The 16,079-nt window shown below is 38.2% G+C and overlaps 1 protein-coding gene across 1 annotated transcript in view; it reads left to right on the top strand.

The window, feature by feature from the left end:
* DNAH11 (dynein axonemal heavy chain 11) overlaps positions 1–16,079 on the top strand; it is a 315,873-nt gene that overhangs the window by 264,736 nt on the left and 35,058 nt on the right. Inside the window, 4 exon segments of the mRNA XM_065883652.1 lie at positions 4,904–5,108; positions 6,030–6,194; positions 8,098–8,238; positions 13,221–13,391. Of these exon segments, the coding sequence (XP_065739724.1) occupies positions 4,904–5,108; positions 6,030–6,194; positions 8,098–8,238; positions 13,221–13,391 (682 nt within the window).

Below are 16,079 nucleotides of genomic sequence, written 5' to 3'. Positions count from 1 at the left end.
TTACATGGTAACTCTATGTTTAAGATGGTGAGTAACTGAAAACTGGTTTTCAAATTGGTCGCACCATTTTACATTTCCATCAGAAATGTATGAGGGTTCTAATTTTTCTATATCCTCACCAATACTTGTCAGTGTTTTTTTTTTTTATAACCATCCAGTGGGTGTGAACTGGCACCTTACTGTGGCTTTGATTCGCATTTCCCTGATGACTAATGATGCTGAACATCTTTTCAGGTGCTTATTGGACATTTGTAGATCTTCTTTGGAGAAGTATCTATTCAGATCCTTTGCCTTTCTTTTAATTGGGCAGATCTTTGATCTTTATATGACCGGACATTGTAGGCACTTAATACACATTTATTTATTGAACTGGATAAGTAAAAGAATAAATGAATCGGTATGTAAAATGTTGTAGTCATATACCTATTATGAGAGAGTAAGTAATAATGTTAGAGGAAAGACCATGCTTGTTTTGGTAACGATTATAAGCCCCAGTGTCTAGAAGACTCTCTGACAGGCTGGCACTGTGTAGGTGTTCAGTAACTGCTTGCTGAGTGAATGAATATTTGGTTGCAATATGTTTCATGATAAAAACAAATAACTGAAGAAATTATAAGGTAATGATTATCTTAATGAGCGTATCAACTGGAAGATATGTGCAACAGTGTTAACTAGCAGCCACTCCTTGGTTCACTTTTAACAATTGGCCTGTAGTTCGTTTATCTCTTGCTGTTCTCAGTGTTTCACTTTAACGGTGATGTGAATACTCTTTTTTTGATCTTTTTTTTTTTTTTAAAGGGAAGTCTGTATTATACAGATATACTGGCTTAGAAGAGGGTTGCCACCTGAATTAAGCTTTTTTCCTTCTGGAACAAAATTAAACACTAGGAAGTCCTAAGTGAAAACAAACCAAAACTTGAAGACTTCACCATTCAACTTAATAAAAAAAAGGCTTCCAAAGTAGCTTGTTGGGAAGATTTTTTCAAGCTTGGACACTTAACCAAAAACTGTGAAAGATTTTTTTTTAATTTTATTGAAGTATAGTTGATTTACAGTGTTGTGTTAATTTCTGCTGTAGAGCAGAGTGATTGAGTTATACATATATATTCTTTTTTATATTCTTTTCCATTATGGTTTATCAGAGGATATTGAATATAGTTTCCTGTGCTATGCAGTAGGACCTTGTTGTTTATCCATTTGAAATGTAATAGTTTGCATCTACTAACCCCAAACTCCCAGTCCATCCCTCTCCCTCCCCACCATCCCCTTGACAACGACAAGTCTGTTCTCTATGTCTGTGAGTCTGTTTCTGTTTTGTAGATAGGTTCATTTGTGCCATATTTTAGATTCCACATATAAATGATATGTGGTATTTGTCTTTCTCTTTTTGACTTACTTCACTTAGTATGATCATCTCTAGTTGCATCCATTTTACCGCAAATGGCATTATTTTGTTCTTTTTTATGGCTGAGTAGTTTTCCACTGTATATATGTACCACCTCTTCTTTATCCATTCATCTGTTGATGAACTCTTAAGTTGTTTCCATGCCTTGGCTGTTGTGAATAGTGCTGCTATGAACATAGGGTTGCATGTATCTTTTTGAATTATAGTTTCATCCAGGTATATGCCCAGAAGTGGGATTGCTGGATCATACGGTAGTTCTATTTTTAGTTTTCTGAGGAACCTCCATACTGTTTTGCATAGTAGCTGCACCAACTTACATTCCCACCAACAGTGCTGGACGTTTCCCTTTTCTCCACACCCTCTCCAGCACTTGTTATTTGTAGACTTTTTAATGATGGCCATTCTGACGATGAGAGGTGGTACCTCATTGTAGTTTTGATGTGCATATCTCTAATAATTAGTGATGCTGAGCATCTTTTCATGTGCCTACTGGCCATCTGTATGTCTTCTTTGAAGAAATGTCTATTAAGGTCTTCTGCCCATTTTTCGATTGGGTTGTTTGGTTTTTTGTTGTTGTTGCTGAGTTGTATGAGCTGTTTGTATATTTTGGAGATTAAGCCCTTGTCTGTTGCATCGTTTGCAAATAGTTTCTCCCATTCTATAGGTTTTTTTTTCTTTCATTGTTTTTAATGGTTTTCTTTGCTGTGCAACAGTTGTAAGTTTGGTTAGGTTCCAGTGGTTTATTTTTGTTTTTATTTCTGTTGCCTTGGCAGACTGACCTAAGAAAACACTGGTATGATTTATGTCAGAGAATGTTTTGCCTATGTTCTCTTCTAGGAGTTTTATGGTGTCTTGTTTTATATTTAAGTCTTGAAGCCATTTGGAGTTTATTTTTGTGTATAGTGTGAGGGTGTGTTCTAGCTTCATTGATTTACATGCAGCTGTCCAGCTTTCCCAACACCACTTGCTGAAGAGCCTGTCTTTTCCACATTGTATATTCTTGCCTCCTTTGTCGAAGATTAATTGTCCATAGGTTTGTGGAGAACTGTGAAAGTTTTTGTTGAAATATAGGATCATTACAATGGAAACAAAAGTTGAGAAATGGATGTAGACACTAGGTCATGAATCTGATCAATCTTTTGAGATTCTTAGCTGTGATGATGAAAGCTTCAGTGACTCAGTGATTTAGTGATGAAAGCTTTAGCGATTTAAAAAAACTCTGATCTTTAAATAATCTTTACACACTAAAATTGTTTTATAAAAATCAACCTAGTCACATAGAGTGGCCAGTGTATCAGGTACCCTTTCCTCACTATTCGATGCAAGAGACTTCATCTCAGAGCAAGACACAGTTATGAAACATCCACCAACAGCAGCCTAAGATATTATCACATGAGTGATATCACTGAGTGATATCAGTGATATCACTGAGTATCTCTCCTCAAGTTTAAAAAGAGTTATTGCAAATATTGTGACATTTTAGTAAAGAGGATTCAGCATTGCCTGAATGCTGAACTTATTATACAGTGTCTTTCTTTTGAATTGATCCAGTTTACCAAAGTTGATAAATTTAGGAAGGTAACATCTCTCCCGTAAGTCAGTGAGATAAGTAGTCACTTTTTTCCCTCATGATTATTTAAAACACTATATTTAAATTAAAAACAATATGGGCTTTGGGTAACATTCTTATCATTGTCATGATGATACCTCTATAATGAAAATATACACTAAATAGGGAAGAATTCAGAATCTTAGTAAACATTTAAGGTAAAACAGGAGACTGAGAAGATACTCCTTGCTTCAGCCATGCTCCCAGGGTCCTTAGATGAATTTTCACTCCAGCGCAGTTCAGGCCACTTTGATGGAAGAATTTGAGAAGTTCCAGAGTTCATGGGTTCTGTCTGTCTGATGCATGAGTGCCAAAATAACTTCCCCATGGCTAGAGCCTCATAGCAGGTTCCTGGCAGGAAAAGGACCACACAGTAGGCTGGAATTGTTTGACAGAGTTAACATAGTGACTATTTACAAAAGAATTTGCAGAGCAAAGGGCAAAGGGATCCCAGTAGAGGTGTTAAGGGTACATAGGATTTACAGCAGCGGGAAGCCCTTACTGCCTGTAGGCCTGAAGGTATTACTAGGTCCTCTAAGCAGAGCTATGAAACGGGTCATAGCAGGACATAGCCTTCACCAGACCACGGCCCTGAAGCTGGCAAGATCCACTGGACCTCTCTCTCCTCCTGTACTGCTGTCTCCCACCAGTTCTTCCATCGGCCAAGCCCATCCAAAACCCGGGGGGCAAGGGAGCCCAGGTGATAACATCTTTAGGGATTAGCTACCAGCATCTGAGGTAGAGAAAAATCAGGCCCTCCCCTCGGCGGGGGAGACCGCATTCATTCATAGCTTTGCTTGCAATTACAGGAACCACATCTATCTAGGTGAAGCAAAACAGAGACTATTAGAAGGCTGCAGGGTGCCATGGCAACTGAGGGGAAGATGCAGCCAGGCTTCAAGGAAGAGGGGACCTGGAAGTCCAGAACATGCTTCCTTTGTGTTACTCTTTCATCTGAATACTGGTTTACTTCTTCTTTTCTGGGCAACCAGGACAGTCTTTCTCTGCTGCTTGGTTCACCAGCAAGACAGAGTGACTTCAACATGAGCTTAGAGATTCCAGTTCCAACTAAATCCCAGGAAAGGTTACTCTTGTTGGAACAGCTCAGATGAAGTACCTGCTCCTGGCCAGAGGAACAGGGACACAAAAAGAAGCGTGGTCGCTGAGAGCCCACCCCTGTGTGAGACGGAGCTTGCAAGAATGCTGTCCATGCATCCCACACAACAGGCTTCCTAAACTTTGCTTCTGAGCCAGTGCCAAAAGTATTAAAACTGGGTAAAGTGCCCAAGGAATTTGTATGTTTTTTATTTTTATTGAAAAATTGTTTTTGTTACCATTACTCATAGTCACATGACAGGGGCTTAGGAAAAAGAATCACTTCTGCCTCATTTTAAGTGGCTTAAATTAAGCATATTTAAGGACAAGTCTATGTGTATTTTTCATGTACATAAATTTTACGTGTGTATGTATATACACACGTATATATGTATATACACACATAAATGCATACATGCTCATTTCAGTTTATCCTTAAATAATAACAATGTTTAAGATTAATCACAGAAAGCATAATATAGTAAATAAAGCTAGTATTTGTTGTTATAGATTCTTTATATGATTTATTGTGTTTAACTGTTACAGGGACACTATAAGCTGAGTACTACTATTATCACTGTTTTCCACGTAAGGAAACTTAATCATATAGAGGTTTCGTGGATCACTTCTATTCCTCCTCTTACACTTTAGGGAAACAGAGAGTAGATGAAGAATCATAAATCACCTGGTTTTATGGCCTATATACATTACTAGAATACAGGAAGGGAGTGACACCTTCGTATCAGTTACGGTGCATGAGAGCCTCCTGACTGTCTTTGTTATGCCCCCTTTAGGTACATCAAGATTGGAGATAAAGAGTGTGAATTTAACCACAGCTTTCGTCTTATCCTTCACACAAAACTGGCAAATCCTCACTATAAGCCAGAATTGCAAGCTCAGACAACCCTCCTCAATTTCACGGTCACAGAAGATGGTCTGGAAGCCCAGCTGCTGGCAGCGGTTGTCAGTATTGAAAGGCCAGATTTGGAGAAACTTAAGGTAAAAATTGTGAAATCATTCCCCCAACACTTATTCAGGGCACAGATGAGAGTGCCAGACACAGGAGTGTAAGATGGGCTGCCTGCCCTCCAGGATCTTTCAGTCTAATTGAGAAAACTGAGGGTGTATCTGAACAGTCAAGGAGCAGCTCAAGGGTACTTCTGATAAGTAGTTAGGATTGTGCCACAGGAGATGGGCTAGTTGTAGGTCTTGTTTGATGCAGGTGACTAGGGCAGGCAAAGACGCGGACTAGTCATGGAAAGCAGGGCTAGAGAAGCAGGTACGTGCCCTGGAAGGTTAGAAGGAAGAGAGGGATCTCCTTCCGTCTGCCCAGGGTAGAGAGCTATCTCTTCCTCTGATCAGGGTAGAGAGGGCTCTCTTTCTCTCTGCCCAGGTTATAGAGGACTGTTCCCCAGGCTTCCTCTCCCCAAGTGATTGCCTGGGCCCCCGGGAGTTTTTAACTCTCAAGCTCTGCCTCCAGGAATTAGCTGATTACTACTTAAATGTTTCTGAGAACCTGTGATTGTCTGGATCCACCCACCTCTGTAGTTTTCAGGGTAGCAGTTGCCCCGTGACCTCAGTCCTCTGATGGGTAAGTAAGGGCTGTTACGTTTAGCTTTTTTCCTGTGTGAGGATGGAAATAATGACTTTTCTGTCTTTCAATGTGAAGCAGAAACCCGAAGTTTCTTCCTGTAGGTTAAATGAATGATATATGGTCATGCTCTGGACCCTGGAGTGCAACCAGCTCTCACCACGCCTTCTGAATGTTTTTTTAAAGAATTAAAAAAGTTTTTGATTAGTACAATTTTAATGCTACATGTGTTTCATCATATATGATTCCATGAAATTGATGATTAAGGAAACTCTGCTTAAAAACATGAATTTTATCACCTTTCTCACATTTTGCTTGGTTTGCCTTAGTTGGTTTTGACAAAGCACCAAAATGACTTTAAGATAGAGCTGAAGTATCTGGAGGACGACCTCCTTCTGCGTCTCTCTGAGGCAGAGGGGAGCTTTCTAGATGACACCAAACTGGTGGAGAGCCTGGAGAGAGCAAAGGCCACCGCGGCAGAGATAGAGTGCAAGGTAGGAAAAGGCAAAGGCTGCCTGGCGGGGTTTAATGCTCTATTTGAATGAAGTGCTCAGGGTGAAAATGTAATCCAACTTGGCCGTTCTCTAAGAGTACTGACACTTTGTGGAATTCAGGTCTTTTCATAAACTGCCCTTAAAAAGTGGACTGTGTGGGGTTCTGAATGGAGATAGAGGTGGTTGAATTTGTGCTTCTCCTAACGCAGCAAAGATCCAATCTTTCAGATTAGACTCTGTCAGGCTATTATTTTTTTCCTGAGTGACTAAATTTTTGAAGAAAATTGGGCCCTGCTGGCTTATGTAGTCTAAAATCTTAAAAGGCTTAGCCTCCTTTGGGAAACCGACATCCTACAGTCTCACCACAGGCTTCCTGGTCTATTGTACATTTTAGAGAAATACTTAGAGTTGCAGTTTTGTTTACAGGCCTTCAGTGCTGGGAGACTGAGCCAGGGGTGATCTCCTGCTGCTCTCAAATGCATTATTCCCCCGGGAAAGTGACATTTCCTAAAAGCTAGAAAAAAATGTTCATTTAGTCGACTTCCTGCTGAATGTCCAACATGTGTTCCAGTGTGCCTTCTGCATGCACTTTGGATGTTCACAAATGGCCCCTAGCCCTTAAAATGCTGATGTTTCAAAATGAGAGGAACCCTCATTTGCTTTCTGGAGTATCCTCATTACTGTAATCTATTAATTACCCAGCCAAGGCTGTGTCACCACACATCCAATATATTTGTCTTAGTTTAAGCGAGGAAATGGAATCCCAGGTTACTCTATCCTTTTAAGTAAGTGAATTCTAGGTGGCTGCTAAATGGTAAAGATTAGAGCAATTAAGTAAATTAGGTCTTAGCTTTGAAGTTAACTTCTCACTGTCTCTTAAAATGTCTCTTCCTATCTTCCTAATATATTGCCATTTTGGGACTTCCCTCTCTCCTCTACATTTTCTTTATTTTCTTTTACATACAAGTATGATGAATCAAGTCTATAAAAAAAAGGTTGGACATGGGCTTCCCTGGTGGCGCAGTGGTTGGGAGTCCGCCTGCCGATGCAGGGGACACGGGTTCGTGCCCCGGTCCGGGAAGATCCCACATGCCGCGGAGCGGCTGGGCCCGTAAGCCATGGCCGCTGGGCATGTGCGTCCAGAGCCTGTGCTCCACGGCGGGAGGGGCCACAGCAGTGAGAGAGCCATGTACCGCAGGAAAAAAAAAAAAAAAAGGTTGGACAAATACTGTGTCTTATAAAGCCGTAGGACCAGCAGTAATCCTAGACAGAAGAGATTTGTGTCTTGAATAAAAATGAATATGTTAGTTGATGATGGTGTGTGTGTTTAATTATCACTCTGAATGTACCCAGAGGCTAATACAAAGATAAACTAAATGGAACTATATGAGCATATGGATGATCTGGTGCAAAGTCAGAAGTAGACAGTCACGAGTCTTTCTATAAAGGCTTTTTAGTAAGCACGGCTGTTGGATATTTTACTGACCTTGGCTGCTTTTGTATACCTTGTTGACTAATAAAGTTATTGGCATTGAATTGACCCAGCAGACTTTCCAGAGCTATCCCTGGGAGGTGATATAGCTGGGTTATTAACCCCCGAAAGAGAGAGGGGAGGCAGGAAGGTGACATTACTCAGAATAAATTCTGTAGAACCAAAAACAGTCAGGTTTGTTTACTCTGTAATCATTAACCCAGCTAGAGTTATGTCCATTCTCACTTAAAACTCAGCTTATAAAAAGATTATTTTAAAATATGAATTTTATGATCTTAGAAAAGCCCAAGCACAGAGATGCCATACATGTTATCCATTTTAATACTACTAATTTCTCGTTTCAGATATGTCCCTTCCATCACATAGACAATATGACGAGTAAGTTACTTATGTTGTCTGATCCCACCGTAGGTGATTGAAGCTAAAGAAAATGAAAGAAAAATCAACGAGGCCCGACAGTGTTACAGACCCGTGGCAACAAGAGCATCTCTGCTTTATTTTGTTATTAATGACCTCAGAAAAATCAACCCCATCTATCAATTCTCTCTGAAGGTAATGATGACTAGACTAAGAAAAAATTTACACTTGAGGAGTTCAACTTGTTTCTGGAAGTTTAAAATTTATTTTTAAGCAATCAGTGCATACAGTAAGGAGTCTCCAGGACCTAGCTAGCAAAAAAAAAACAAGACAAAGAAAAAATCCTCACTTTTCTCAGTAACTTTCATTTCTAATTTTCAATAAGGCTTTGAGATAAACTATGCAACATCACAGTACATAGTTTTTGTTCTTACGCAGAGTCTTAAGGAGTTTAATATATATAAGGGAATTCTGCTGGAGGCTCCTCTACTTTCCTTATGAAAGTGTACATGTTTCATAAAAAGATTTTGCATTTTATTTTGGTATAGAGGGATAAAAAGTGAGAATAACTATTGATTGAGCCACTGTTACATGCAAGGCACTTTCATACTTTGGTGCATTCTTATGCCTGAAACATCTCATTAAAGTATATTATGATATCCCTATTTAAAAAACGAACATGTTCTGATTTTAAATAAATTGCCAAAGAATTCACATTTCATAACTGTAAGAGGCAGGATTTGAACCCAAGGCTGATTCCAAAGCCCACGCTCTTTACTTTGTACCATTCTGCCTCTGGGCAGTATTCATTCATTCTGTCATTCAGTTTTTAAACAAATAGCTATTGAGATCAATGATAGTGCCGGGTGCTGTGCTGGTTACTGAGTGTACAGTTTGGAAAACACAGATATGAGTGGAGATGTGTAGTTGTGTGTGTGTATAAAAGTGACAAATACAATGCGAGAGAACAGTAGGGATGGAGGGGCTGTTTTACTGGGGGCTCAGGGAAGGCCTCAGAGGAAGTGAGATTATAGATGATTCCTAAAGGTTACATAGGATTTGGCCGTGTAAAGAGTGTTTGGAGAAAGAAAGGATGTGTGAGATGGGAAAGAGTTCTCGAGATTCCAGGTGAATGAATCTATGTGGCTGGAGGGTAATGAGAGAGGGAGAAGATGGCAAGACATGAGTCCTGAGAGGTAGGAGGGTCTAGATCACATGAGGTCTATGCTGGGGAGTTTGGATTATAGCGTGTGGGCAAAAAGAAGCCTTTGAAAGGCTGTAAGCAGATGACTGCCATGATGGCAGAAGACTCAGAAGTGAATAGACTTATGGTTTGAAGCTAGAATAATCAGCCCTTGGAGATGGATTGGATTTGGGCAAAAATAAAGAGGAAGAGTCACGAATAACTAGCAAGTGTCTAGTAATGTGAAACACGTGCAGAAATTCTGAGAAGCACAGTGGGATTGGATTTTAGAACAGCTGCAGGGTAGAAGGAGAAAAATAAAACCGCCCAGGACTACTCAACTACCAAAACTAGGCTAAGGTATTACAAGGAAAGAAAACTACAGAGCAGCCCCCGCCAGCATAATCTATTAGGCTCACGTGGGATTTATGCCAGGAATGCAAGTTGGTTAAACATGAAAAAACCACACAATGGAATTCTTCATATTAATAGAATAAAAAAGAGAAAAATCATATAATAATTTCAATGGATGCAGACAAAGAACTTGACAAATTTCAACACCTGGTTAAAGGAGACAAAAAAGAAACTGAGCAAACTGGGAATAGATGGTAACTTCTCTGTGTGATAAAGGGCATCTGTAAAAATTTTCGGCTAACATTATACTTCATGTTGAAAAATTGAATGCTTTCCCCTAAGATCAGGAACAAAACGATGATATCTTTTCTTAACACGTCTATTCAGTACTGCACTGGAGGTTATAGCCAGTGAAGTAATACAACAAAAGACACAGAAATTTTAAAAGAAGAAGAAAAACGGTCTTTTTTTTTCACAGATGACCTGACCAGGTGTGTAGAAAATCATAAGAAATCTACAAAAAAGCTGAAGTGAGTTTTTAGCAAGATGGCAGGATAAAAAGTCAATATACGAAATTCATTGTATTTCTATATATGAGGAACAAACAACTGAAAAATAAAAGTAATACCTCAATACTGTGTTTACAATAGCTTCCAGAATCTTGGAACTCTTAGGGATGATTTTAACCAAACAAATACAAATCTGCATACTAAAAGCTACAAAACATTGTTAAGAAAATTAAAGGAGGTCTAACTAAATGGTGAGAGAGACCATGTTTATGGCTTGGAGCAGTCAATATTATTAAGATTTCAGTTCTCTCCAAATTAATCTATAGTTTTAATTCAGTCTTAAAATCCAAGAAGGCTTTTTTTGTAGAAATTGGCAAACTGATTCTAAAATTTGTGTAGAAATGCAGAGTATTTAAAAATAACTAAATAATGAAAAAGAAGAACAAATGTGGAAGACTTACAGTACATGATTTCGAGACTTATTACACTGATTGGCCTAAAGGAAAGTACACTGATCAATGGCACAGAATAGACAGTCCAGCAGCAGACCCACAAATGTATGGTCAACTGATTTTTTGCAGTGAATGCCAAGACAATTCAATGAGGAGGGGATAGTGTTTACAACAAGTGGTGCTGGGACGACTGGATATCCACTTGGAATAAAACGAACCTCAGCCACTACATTACTCTATATACAAAGTGAGCTCAAAATGAATAAGCTAAACTATAAAATTTCTAGGAGAACAATAGAAGAAAATGTTTGGGCTTTGGGTTAGGCAAAGATTTATTCTTAGGATACCAGAGAAAGAAAAAAATTGACAAATTGCACCTTATCAAATTAAAAATTTATCGTCTTGAGAAGACACGAAGAAAATGAAAAGACAAGCCATAGACCAGTAAGTTATTTCCAATACACATGTTTAACAAAGAACTTATATCAGAATAGAAAACTCAATAGTAAGACAACGCAATTAAAAAAATAGAAAGGTTTGTGCATGTATACTAAGACATAAGTATTGCCCACAAGCACATTTTTAAGATGCTCAGCAGACATCAGAGAAATGCAAAGTAAAAGCAGAATGACGTATTACCGTATACCCGGTAATGGCTAAAATGGCTAAAATTTTACAAGACTGTCAGTAACAAGTGTTAGCACCGATGTGGTACTGCAACTCTTGCATGTTGCTGGTGGGGATGCAAAGTGTTAAAACCATTTTGGAAAACAATTTGTTTATTTCTCATAATGCTATACATACACTTACAAAATGATCCTAAAATTTTTACTCTAAGTATTTACCCAAAGGAAATGAAAACGTATGTGCACTCAAAAACAAAGTACTACAAGTACATACTTAGATGATGCTAAAATGAATCTGGTTTGACAGAAACATTCAGCAGTGGGCAGGGGTAGGTATCGTGGTGGGAACGGATTGCAACGAGGCACATGAGAACTTCCGGCGGGGGGTGACATGAATAGATCGTTTCTACATTTTGATTGCAGTGATTTTTACGGAAGTATATACATTTGTCAAAACTCGAGCTGTGTCCCTAACGGTGCATTTTATTGTGTGTAAATTAAAAATTGATTTAAAAATGTAAATATTAAATGAGTACTTTGTTAATACCTTCTTACCAATATTTACTACATGTCTGTCATTGTAGGGTTTTACTTTCAGTCAAATATACATAATTCAAGGCCAAGCAGTCTGTGGTCTTTGGCCCCTGTCCACCAGTCAAAAAATGTAATATTTTATGTTATATCTATTTATAGATATAGATATTTAGATATATTTACCTATGTATTTAAATATATGTAGATATATGTAAAAATCTATTCAGCCCCCTTGTTACCAAGGCATACAATGGAGTAAGAAAGAAATATTGAGTGATTTTAAAAAGGACAAGATAATCAAAGGGGATCACAAAAGTACATGGGTGGAATAATAGAAACAAAAAACTAACCTGTTAAAAGATGGGCAAAGAACTTGAATAGACATTTTTCCAAAGAAGACATACAAATGACCAATAAGCATTTGAAAAGATGTTCAACATCACTAATCTTAAGGAAAATGCAAATCAGAATCGCAATGAGATACCATTTCACAACTATTAAGATAGCTACAAGATTAAAAAAAAAAGAAAAAGGAAGAAAATACCAAGTGTTGGCAACTATCTGGAGAAATTGGAACCCTTTTGAACTGTTGGTAGGATTGTAAAATGGTGCAATTACTTTGGAAAACAATATGACAGTTCTTTAAAAAAAATTGCCACATGATTCAGCAACGCCACTTCTGGACATATACCCAAAACAAACGAAATATGGTCTCAAAGAGCTACTTGTACACCCATGTTCATAGCATTATTCACGACAGACAAAAGGTGGAAGCAAACCAAATGTCCGTCACTGGATGAACAGATAAATTAAAATGTTGTACATACACACAGTGGAATATTATTTAGCCTTAAAACGGAAGGCTAAATTCTGACACATGCTACAGCATCGATTAACGTTGAAGACATTATATTGAGTGAAACAAGCCTGTCACAATAAGACAAATACTATATAATTCCACTATATTAGGTATCTAGAGCAGTCAAACTTATAGAAACAGAATGTAGAACAGTGATTGCCAAGGGCTGGGGAGAGAGGGAATAGGGAGTTATAATTAAATGAGTTTTTTAAATGAGTTGTTGTTTAACAGTGTTTCAGTTGTTCACGAAGAAAACATTTTGGAGATTGGTTATACCACAGTGTGAAAATACTTAATACTACTTAACGGTACACTGAAAACTATTAAGACAGTAAATTTACACTTTGGGTATTTTACCACAATTAAAAATAAAAATTTTTTAAAAGCGCATGGGTAGAAGAAGAGAGGCCAGTGCAATTCAATTGGTCAGGGAGGAAATGTGGGTAGATTTTATGAAATAATGTTACAAATAATAATAATGGCAGCAAACTTTGAATGAGCACTTACCATGTGCCGGAAGCTGTTCTAAGAGCTCATAGAATCCTTGTAAAACCCGTCCTGTTCTCTCTCCCCATAGATAAACTGTAGCCTGTGTGCCTGAGACTAGCTAGACATCCAGCCACCAGTTGTCATCCTTTAACGGTCACTTGTATTCCCCAGGCTTTCAACATGCTGTTCCACAGAGCCATCGAGCAGGCTGACAAGGTGGAGGACACGCCGGGACGCATCTCAGTCCTGACCGAGAGCATCACCCACGCCGTCTTCCTCTATACCAGCCGGGCGCTGTTTGAGAAGGACAGACTCACCTTTCTGTCCCAGATGGCTTTTCAGGTAAGGAAATCAGTCACTCAAAAGCAGCCCCAGAACCAAAGTCCCGCATCTCTGTTTATTATGTACTGCTGCTGAAGTGAAGTTGTTTTGGAAGCTCTTCGCAGCATGAGGAGAGTTTCCGTTTCGCAGAGGGAGCTTGGGCATATGACAAACTGCTAGTAGGTCAGGGTGCATTGGCTTGGGTGGGTTTGCACTTTGGGCAGCCACATCAGCTGTCATCCTGAAAAACAGGTCAATGAAGACATTGGCCTCACCTTCCCAGGTCCTGTACAGACCTCCCAGGTACTGCCGGGGAGTTCCTTGGAGAGAATCTCAAGCTCAGCTTTCCAGATCTGAGTGCCCCTAGGAGATTTTCAGAGCCCCTTTAAAAAACAGTGAATGGGTGAAGGGAGCTCCACATTTCACACTCCTAACTTCAGTGAGACCTACTACCCTTTTTACTCTTTTTGATGTGGACTTCTGCAATAGATTCTGTTTAAATAAAAGTGCCCATGATGAGAAAGAAACATTGAGGACCACATTCCTCGATGAAATAAGAATGTGGTCCTTTTATTAGTTCATTTACTGTATATCTTTTTCTGTCAGTTCAAATTGTGATGAAAGATGTCATTTCTTTTGTGTCCTCCCAAGTGCCTTGCTCAAAGAAGGCATTTTAAAATACCCACTGTTCAGGGAGATCAGCTCGGTGCCTTGTGACTACCTAGAAGGGTGGGGTAGGGAGGGTGGGAGGGAGACGAAAGAGGGAGGGGATATTGGGCTATATGTATGCATATAGCTGATGCAGTTTGTTATACAGCAGAAACTAACACACCATTGTAAAGCAATTATACGCCAATAAAGATGTTAAAAAAATAAATAAAATGAAATAAAATAAAATACCTGCTGTTAATAGGGATAAATTAGCACTTCTTTCAATACTTTTGGTATTAATAGATTCCTTTGGGTTAAAAAAGTAATATATGGGTGTAATCATTTTATAATGTATGTGATAAACAGGAGTAATGCATTACAAAACAAAATTTTTCTTTTCAGTTTTCTCCCAATTTTATTGAGATATAGTTGACACATGACGTGTTATGTGTTCAGTGTAATGATCTTATATATGTATATGTTATGAAATGATTACCCAATAAGTGTAGTTAACATTCGTCACCATACATAGTTACATTTTTTTTTCCATGATGAGAACTTTTAAGATCTACTACTCTTTTAGCAACTTTCTATACAGTACAATAATGTTAACTATAGTAACCGTGCTGTACATGACATCCCAGGACTTATAACTGAAAGTTTATACCTTTTGACTAGCTTCATCCATTTCTACACCCCTCAGCACCCACCTCTGACAACCACCAGTTGATTCTCTGTATCTGTGATTCTGTTTTTTAAGATTTCACATAAAAGTGAGATCATACAGTGTTTATCTTTCTCTGTGTGACTTTTTTCCTTAGCATAATGCCCTAAAGGTCCATCCTTACTGTTGCAAATGACAGGATCTCCTTCTTTTTATGGCTGAATAATATTCCATTGTATATATGTGTGTACATATATACACATTATACACACACACGCATACACACACATATATATACCACATTTTCTTCATCCATTCATCCATATATGGACACTTAGGTTGTTTTTATGACTTGGCTATTGTAAATAATGCTGCAGTGAACATAGTACAGATATCTTTTTGAGATAGTGATTTCATTTCCTATGAATATACACCCAGAAGTAGAACTGCTGGATTCTGGAATAGTTGTAGTTTTAATTTTTTGAGGAACCTCCGTACAATTTTCCATAGTAGCCGCACCAATTTACATTCCCACCAACAGTGTACACATCCTCACCAGCATTTGTCATCTCTTGTCTTTTTGCTAGTAGCCATCCTAACAGGTGTGAGGTGATATCTCATGTGGTTTTGATTTTCATTTCCCTGATGATTCGTGATGTTGAGCACTTTTTTATGTTATCTGTCAGCCGTTCGTATGCCTTCTTTGGTAGAATGCCTATTCAGTTCCTCTGCCCATTTTTTAATCAGATTGTTTGTGGGTTTTGCTGAAATTTTTGTGTTTATACATATTGTTCATGAACAGTAATGGACCAGGGATGATAAAACATGACATGCATACACATGCGTGCACATCTATTTAAAACTTCTTCTTAGAATATCTAGATAAATTATAATCTATCTGAAATACTGACAGTCTACATAAATCAAAGCTTCATATATATTTGGACAATTTCTTGTGTGTTGAAATAAATCAAACTGAATTAAGAAAAATTATCCAGTAAGATATTTTGATACACGTTACCACCCATAATGCATTTGGAAAATATCTAGAATTTTTAAGTAGCACAAACCTCAAACATTTTACCTGCTTAATTTTATAAGGTGTTACAGTTTTTATGAGGAAATTAGAAATATGTCATTTGTGCCCTCCAGTCAAGTGTTTTATGGACTCCTTAACAATTCTGTAACCAGAATGTCTAAAGTTTCAGTTCGTGATGTGTTTGCTTAGTTGTATCTGTAAAACAACAATTTCCAGTTTTTCTCAGCATAATCTCCCATATAAGAAAAATCTTTTATACATCTTGCAGTTTATTGGATATAATTTCTATACCAGGACTAACTTACAATACTAGTTTTACCTTTTGTTTAGTAATTCAATCCATTGTCATCTGAGG

Source organism: Phocoena phocoena, chromosome 9 (assembly GCF_963924675.1).
Source record: "Phocoena phocoena chromosome 9, mPhoPho1.1, whole genome shotgun sequence".
Lineage (NCBI taxonomy): Eukaryota > Metazoa > Chordata > Mammalia > Artiodactyla > Phocoenidae > Phocoena > Phocoena phocoena.
Note: the sequence above shows the minus strand (reverse complement) of the source record. Positions and strands in the feature narration are given on the sequence as shown.